General features: G+C 43.1%; 1 protein-coding gene across 1 annotated transcript in view; it reads right to left on the reverse strand.

Moving 5' to 3' along the window:
• The window catches only part of GABRA3 (gamma-aminobutyric acid type A receptor subunit alpha3), a 226,732-nt gene that overhangs the window by 211,903 nt on the left and 5,932 nt on the right, over positions 1–8,897 (reverse strand). Inside the window, exon 2 of the mRNA XM_007958254.2 lies at positions 666–787. Within this exon, the coding sequence (XP_007956445.1) occupies positions 666–787 (122 nt within the window). The remainder of the gene's footprint in view (positions 1–665; positions 788–8,897) is intronic.

The raw sequence follows: 8,897 nt of genomic DNA on the forward strand, positions 1-8,897 counted from the left end.
GTTACTTACAAAAAGAGACAAAGGCCAAACTGACTTGGCCCACCCTTTCTAAATACTTGCCCTTTCAATACAGCCCATGATATATTGCAACGCATCTACCTCCTTTCCATCATATTGACTGCCAGCTAAGAGCTCACCTTGGAAACCCAAGGAGTGGTCGCTATGATCTGACCCGACGGCAGTGAGTTTAGGCATTAGATTGCTTCTCTTTGGGGTGTCAGGCTGATATGTGCTCAGGGTTTGTGGTACAAAGGCATGTTTCTCAGCTGTATTGGGCTTCACTTTTCATCCAGTCTTGTATTGATATTTTGATACCAGAAATGGCTTAGCCAAAATGTTACAGTAAAATACCCCAGATTCATTGATCTAACTGCTCACTCACTGGGGATGAGACATTTGGACCCATGATAGTCTCAGGTGATGTTTCAAGAGTTGATACTTGGCCAGGAAGAGAAAAATTTTGTACATGGAAGTAATCCAGAACTTTCCAAAACCAAACCGGGAAAATCACCCACTGAAATAAAAGATTAGAACTAATTTCCAATATTCAGAGGGAAGAAACTCAGCTTTACAGTAACCCCATTGATCAACAGACTATGGCAGGCATCTTGTGAAACTTGTTAGATGACAAAAGCCAAAGAAATTATCTGAAAGTAATAACTGACCTCCAAGCCCAGGTCGCAGCCGGTTGTCATAGCCGTCCAGAAGGCGATCTAAGATTCTGGTGAAGATAGTGATGTTGTCGGTGCTGTCATCAGGAATATCTGGGGCATGCTTAGGAGAGAGTCTGGATAGTACAGGAAAAAGAGAAGAAAACAGCAGTGCTTAATGGGAAACAATGACTTGTGTAAGCATTTTAACTCAAGAAGATTCCAATCAGTAAACTGAAGAAGTTGACTAGCCCTAGGTCTTAAGCAAGCCAGCAAGCACTTCCCATGTGTCATAATGGTTGCCTGTGCAGGAGGCAGACAGTGGTCGGGACCCCTGAGCTCTTACTCCACGTCACTATGGGCTGTGCCAGACATTCCAGCAGGGGAGAAACACGAGCAAAAATCCTTGACAGAATTTTCTGGCACACATTTGATCCTCATCAAATTTTTTTGCATGAACGAACAGGCCTCAAAATAAAGAAGGAAAAAATTGTTACTGGGAACATATCCCTCTTGTAGCCTATAGACACAGAGGCTCCCAGAACAGCAGAGTTAGGCAGACCCTTGAATTGCATCTAATCTACTCCCACCCTCACCCTATGTAGACAGGGCACCCAAGCAGTCGTAGTGCATCAAATGTCAGAGCCACCAAGATTTTTAACAGATTCTCTAATGTGTCTCATTTTACACAAGGGGTAACTGAAGCTTAGAGAGGAAACCAGATGTGCACCGGTCATATTGCTAGTGAGGGGCAGAAACAGGGCAATAGTCCACATTTCCTAACCTCCTAGTGTCCAGAAGCGATGGCCTGCTTCTCCTGCAAGCCTTTCAGAGTGCTATGCGCTTTACCAAGCACCGAATCAGGACAGACACTATGACTGACACTTTCACTTTGTGAGGAGGAGCATGGTGAGGTTTGAGGGGACTAGAAATAGAGAAAGGTCCTGTTGCCAAGGGTCTAAAGTGTGGTGTAGAATCAAGTAATGGACGAGCGGTCTGAAACCATGGGTCCTAGGGCCAGCTGTACTCATGATTTGGGGTAGATCATTAGGCAAGTTACTGTACTGTATCTCCTTGGCTATCACTTTTCCCCATTCTTACCCTGGATCCAGAAGATTGACATTAATTGGCACAAAACAACTACCCTAGAACTCAGTTAATTAGGGCCATAAAAGACCCAAGATAAAGGTTCAGATGGAGTCCTAAGAGGCAGTCAGTATGTCTGCCCACCAGTATTCATCCCTAGCAGTGAGAATGGGTCAGTTCCGGAAAGATTCTGAGACGGAATCTACAGAATAGAAGAAACATCTGAACTGAACAGTTCTCACTCCCAACTGCCACTCTCTAGCTGGTAACCTTGCGAGAGTCATTCTGAACCCCTATTTCCTTAATTCACAGACCTAATTAAATTCATCTAATCATTCAGTTCCTTTTTATTGAGTGCCCACTATGTACGTATTACTATTCTAGATGTTGTGATAGAAAACAAAATGAATTAAAACGAAGCTAGTAATGTCTCCCTTGTTTCCCTTACAGGGTCACTGAGAGAATCAAATGCAAAATGGACACACAGGGAAAGAAAAAGGGACCTAAGCTGAAAGAGTCTGGAAACATGCATTTGAATTTATTAATTACGTGACCTTAAGCAAGTCATATAATTCTGTTGTTATGTGCCATCAAGTCGGACCGGACTCATAGTGACCCCTCCTTGGATTTCCGACACAGTATCATTACGGAAGTAGAGTGCCCAACCTTCCTTCCGAGGAGTGGCTGGTGGGTTTGAACCGCCAGCCTTCTGGTTAGTAGTCAAGTGCCTTAGGTACTACGATACCAGAGCTCCCGTTAAAGAATGTAATATATTAAAAATGTCAGGCTCAATGTCTAACACCTAGAAGTATTCAAAGTTTGTTTTCTCTTTTTCTAAATTGCATTTTATGCACTGGAATGTATTATTCATAAGTAAATATTAACAACTAAACATTGTCACCCCTTCAGCCAAAAGCCAATAAGGAAAATTTGAACCAGAGAGGCTGGAACCCAGTCGAGAGCAGAGATGAGTGGACAGAGCACTAGAAATGATAGGATGCCCCACTGATAAGAGGGAAGAAAGAGGGAGCTGTAGTGCAGAGGTAACAAACTGACATCAATGTGCCAAAGAGGTAAATAACAGAGACCCTATCAGGTGACAGTCCCACTCTTGGCTCAATCCAAGTTACATGGGCTCCGGGGAGGAAGACTGTGGCAGCTCAGCTGATTTTGTACAAACTTCTTTCTCATTATCCTCTAACACTCACTGTGAGGAATCTTGACCTTGGTTAGCCTAACTCAATTTTTGGAAATTAAGTCTATGAATTGAATGAATAAAACATTTCTTGGATTATTGAGAGAGGGGAGAAAAGAGAATCTTCACAGAGTCATGGAGGATCTATAAAGCACTTAAGAGATTACCTGTTCCAGGTGTATTTATCGATGGGAATACTGAGGTCCCTGGAGATGATGTTTTGTTACTCTGATAGCTCATGGGAGAACTAGAATTTGGATCCAACATCTCCAAACATGGGGCCAAAACACCGGGCTGCCTCTTTTACTCCACTTCTACCTTCCCTGAGAATGCACAGCCATCCCCTGCTGACTCGGTGATGCTACATCAACAGCTTCCTTCAGTGAGAACTTGCAAACATTTCAGTCAAAAGGGATGCTAAATATCAGTCCAGAATGATTTTCCATAGATTGCTCTTATTTTACACTTCGTTACTGATCATTTTTCTATTGATGTACATTAAATTATCACATGGACAGCTAGAAGGTAGTTTAACCTAGAACCCAAATCAGAATTCTTCAGCAACTGAACTGCAACAAGTTAAAGATGCTGTAGCTTGTGCCAGTCCAAAGGCAGTTTGGGGAGAAGTCAGAATCATGGTGTGGTAGTGAAGTTGTGTGTCCACTTGGCTGGGTTTGCTTTTGAGTGGCTGGGCAGCTGGATGTACTTATTCCCCATGATGAGACAGGTAATCAACTCCAAGTCCAAGTCCTAAAGCAGAGAATACTAGAAAGATGTTTATCTGTGTTTTAGTGACTATGAAAAGGCATTCAACTCTGTGGATCATAACAAATTATGGATAACATTGAGAAAACCGGGAATTCCACAACATTTAATTGTGCTCATCAGGAACCTACACATAGACCAGGAGGCGGTCCTTCAAACAGAACAAGGGGCTAGTGAATGGTTTAAAATCAGGAAGGGTGTGTGCCAGGGTTGTATCCTTTCACCATACTTATTCAATCTGTATGCTGAGCAAATAATCCATGAAGCTGGACTATATGAAGAAGAACGTGGCATCAGGATTGGAGAAAGACTCATTAACAACCTGTGATATGCAGATAACACCACCTTGCTTGCTGAAATTGAAGAAGACTTGAAGCACTTGCTGATGAAGATCAAAAACTACAGTCTTCAGTATGGATGACACCTCAACATAATGAAAACAAAAATCCTCATAACTGGACAATAAGCAGCATCACAATAAAAGGAGAAAAGAATGAAGTGATCAAGGATTTCATTTTATTTGTTTCCACAATCAACACCTATGGAAGCAGCAGTCAAGAAATCAGATGTCAGATCCTAGATAGACTGGGAGGAAAAACATGGAACAAAATCCAAAAACACAATAATGACCAGAACTACTGATTGGATGGAGTCTGGTGGGACCCCCCAAGAGTATGGCCCTGGGATACACTTCAAGCCTGGAATAAAACTTACTCCCAAGGGCTGGCTCTCAGTACAGTACATGCAGACCACTCAACCCAGGGCGATGCACCTACTCTATGGAGATGCACCCCTTGCAGCAATCGACCGTGGGGCACCAGAGGGACAACATTCACACGGAGGAAATGCAGGACACACAGGAGAACATAACAGTGAGGGGCACGGGGGATTACTGGGAAAGGAGGGGATGTGAGTGGGTTAGGGTTGGGGATGGTAATTGGGGAGTGAAACCAAATGTACATGAAATGTTGAATGTAAAACAAACTCTGCTCTGTAAATTTGCACCTAAAGCACAATTTAAAAAAAAAAAAAAAAGGAAAAAAATAAATCAGATGTCATATTGCACTGGGCAAATCTGCTGCAAAAGACCTCTTAAAAGTGTTGAAGAACAAAGGTGAAGACTAAGGTATCCCTCACCCAAGGAAGGGTCTTTTTAATCGCCTCATATGCATGTGAAAGTTGATCAATGAATAAGGACGACCAAAGAAGAATTGATGGTTTTGAACTGTGGTGCTGGTGAACAATACTGAAAATACCATGGACTGCCAGTGGAACAAATAAATCTTCCTTGAAAGGAATACAGCCAGAATGCTCCTTAGGAGGGAGATTCGCCAGGCTTCATCTCTACTACATCAGTCATGTTGTCCGAAGGGACCAGTCCCTGGAGAAGGATATCATGCTTGGGAGCAGTAGAGGGTCAATGAAACAGGGGAAGGCCCTCAATGAGAATGATTGACACAGTAGCTACGACCATGGGCTCAAGGCTAGTGACGATTGTGAGGCTGGCGCAGGACTGGGTAGGGTTTTGTTCTGTTGTATACAGGGTCGCTGTGAGTTGGAAGTGACTCAATGACACCTCAAAACAACCACAAAGATAGGATATGTGCAAGTCCACGGATTGAAGTCAAATGACCAGAGCTCCAGTCCTGATTCTACCACCAGGCAACTGATGATGTGACCTGTTTCCTTACATGTAAAATGGGGATAATAACACCCTTGTTAAGAAAGTTCTGGAGAGAAGAAAGTAGACAAGATGATAAATGCAAAATTGCTTTAGAAACGGAAACGCTCAATATCTACATGAGGGATGATTATTCCTCCCCCCCCCCATGAAAAAAATCTCCTGAAAACACAATGGGGAACCTTGGAAAGACATACACTTTTAAGCTATGCAGCACAGTCAAGTTCACTGACCCGCTGGGAATTCCATTCGGAATGGTGGCAATAACAGCATGAGTTCAACCCCAGGGGTGCCACGTGTGTTGAGGTTAGAGGGAAGCAGGAGCCGCATGGATGGGCAGTTGCTGAGGCAGCTCATTCTACCAGCCAAAGACTGGAGGAACTGACTTCCCTTAAAAGATGGCATTTTTCCTCATTGTGCATCATCTCCTGGGGGAGAACAGATTCCTTAAAGTAGAAGATATTGAAAACTACAGCTCAGGTCAGGTTTCTGTATTGCTCACAAACCTTCCACAACTTTTCACAGCTTCCAAATAACATTCAAACTCCTTCCCTGACATTCCCAACCCTCTGCTATGCTTTCCCAGTGTACTGTTTCATCTGCAAACTCCACCACTGCCCTCTCTGAGGAAAAATCATAGTCAAAGTATATTACTCACCACCATCTATGAACTTTCGAACCCCAGACTCTTCCATAAGTGGAAAGGTCTAACCAAAGCTTTAGCACTACAGGTGTCAGTTATATACTGGGAAGGGAACCAGAAACACCCGGAATTCAGTAACAGCCATTCTACTGTCTCTACAGAAGCCGCATGAAGAAAAAAACAACATGATTTCTGGTTATAATATGCCAGAGCATCTAAAAAAGACAGCTATCCCTTTTTAAATAGCTTCTCGAGACTCTGGGTATGGAACTGGAATGTGTGCACACCCTCCACATGTGCCCCACCTGCTCACATGCTCACACTCACTTGATTTGCTGAGTTAAAGTGACAGGTGACTTCTTAGTGACTGAAAACCATTGCTTTACACACATGCAGGAAGACCTGGCGAGTACACGTTTATTATGAATGAGAAACTAACAAGTACCAGACCTTAGAGACAGGCGTCAGTATATGAACAGAAGCAGCAATGCCCCAACTTAAAACAGACCATGTCCCAAATGTACTACAGTTTGTCAAAGGAAGCCTTCAGATTGGTAGATCTACCATTAAGCATCACTCAGAAGGGATTTCTCCCCAGGGTGGGAGCTAGGACTGACAGCCTCTCAGGTCCTATATCTGGTGCTGAGAATCTAAGGTTTGATGATCCAATGCTAAGAGTCACTGATGCAATGATTCTGTAATAGAGACTATATGCACATGGAAGGGACTGCACTCTTCATACTTATACCTCAAATCATAGTAAAGGTGCATGTGGCATCAGACGCCAGCATATTCTTAGATTGAGAGGGCTTTCAAAATTAACACCGAAGATTATAAGAACTGAAACCTTTAGAGCAGTGGCACCAAGTCGGACTATCTATGTGATGCAGAAACAAATATGTAACCTCCCAACATCTCCTCTTCAATTCATAGCACCGATTATCCCCATTTTCATCATCAGTATAAAACACCACCACCATATAATCTTGATCCAAGAAAATGCTGATACTGCCACCAGCCTCCAAAACCACGGTCTACATTCTAGTCTTACCCATGTAAATATGAGGGTTTGCACCCAAAATCCTTCATTTGTTCTTCTACATGTTATCCATTCTTTTCCACCCTATTCTCTTTCTTAGAGGGCTGACCTGATACACACCCATGTTCATTGCAGCATTGTTCACAGTAGCAAAAGGATGGAAAAGGCTAGTGCCCATCAATGGGTGAATGGATAAACAAACTGTGGTACAGACATATTGGAATACTACGCAGTGGTAAAGAATAATGATGATGAGAACCACACAACATGAATGAACCTGGACAACATTCCACTCAATGAAATAAATCAGCCACAAAAGGACAAATATTATAAAAAGCCAAAAAAAAAATTTCACACAGAAAGTAACATGCTTTGATGGTTACCAGCAATGGGAGGAAAAGGAAAGGTAAAAAAAAAAAAAAAGTTTACACACAGACAGAAACATTCTTTAAGGGTTACAGGACACGGCCCAATCCAAGCCATAGTGTTTTGACGTGACAGCTGGATGATGAGGAAGGAAGGCTGCAGAAGAGTTGATGCATTTGAACTGTGGTGTTGGTGAAGAATACTGAAAATATTACAGACTGCCAGAAGAACGAACAAATCTGTCTTGGAAGAAGAGCAGCCAGAATGCTCCTTAGAAGCTAGAATGGCCAGACTTCAGCTCTCATATTCTGGTCACGTTATCAAAAAGGACCAGTCCCTGGAGAAGGATATTGTGCTGGGTAAAGTGGAGGGTCAACGAAAAAGGGGAAGGCCCTCAAAGAGATGGATTTGCACAATGGCTGCAATGTTGCGCTCAAGTATAGCAATGACTGTGAGGCTGGTGCAGGACTGGGCAAGGTTCTGTTCTGTTGTATATGGGGTCCCTATGAGTCAGAGTCGACTCAATGGCACCCAACAGCAACAATAACTGCAGGCATGGCAGGACGTGGGAGGGAAAGTCAGGAACTAGACAGCAGAGAATGCTAATTTTGGGCACATGGCGGAAGTCAGCGCAACATAACCAAGGCAAAGGAAGACACTGAAAGGTACACAGGAGTAAAGGGCAACAAAGGCAAATACTACTTCATATACAATCCTGCAACAACGGTACACTCAAACAATAGTGTACATGTGGATACACAGCTGGTTATGTCAACTGAACAGAGGTAGGAGGGCACCTACACATATGGGTGGGCAGCAGATAGTCTTACATTGACATTTGTACATGCTGCAAATATACCTATGTATATAATAGAGCACACAGGAAGTCCAGTCATGAAAACCTCTTAGCCATAACCAAACACCTCCTGGGCTTGAGATGTTGTACTTGAGGGCTAGGGACCATAGTCTCAGAGGACACCTAGGTCAATTGGCATAACACAGTCCACAAAGACAATGTTCTATATCCTACTGTGGTGAGTGGTGGCTGGGATCTTAAAATCTTGAGAGCCGCCATCTAAGTTACAACTATTGATCTCTTTCCATCTGGAACAAAGAAGAGTGAAAAAAAAAATCAAAGATTCAAAGAAATAATTAGTTCAAAGGACTAATGGCCCACATGAACCACAGTCTCCACTAGCCTTAGACCAGAAGAACCAGATGGTACCTGGCTACCACCACCCACTGCTCTGACTCACCAACCAAAACACCAAAATCAATGCCGTTGAGTCGGATCTGACTCATAGAGATGCCTCCTAGGTTTGCAAGGTGGTATCACTACAGAAGTAGATTGTACCAGATAGAGTGGGAAAAATGGCAAACAAAATTCAAATTCATCAAAAGATGAGACTTACTGGTTTAATAGAGACTGGTGGAACCCCTGACAGTGTGGCCCTTACACAAGCTCCAAGCCT

Source organism: Orycteropus afer, unplaced genomic scaffold, assembly GCF_000298275.1.
Source record: "Orycteropus afer afer isolate SDZICR_OR568_19922 unplaced genomic scaffold, OryAfe1.0 scaffold00896, whole genome shotgun sequence".
NCBI classification, from domain to species: Eukaryota; Metazoa; Chordata; class Mammalia; order Tubulidentata; family Orycteropodidae; genus Orycteropus; species Orycteropus afer.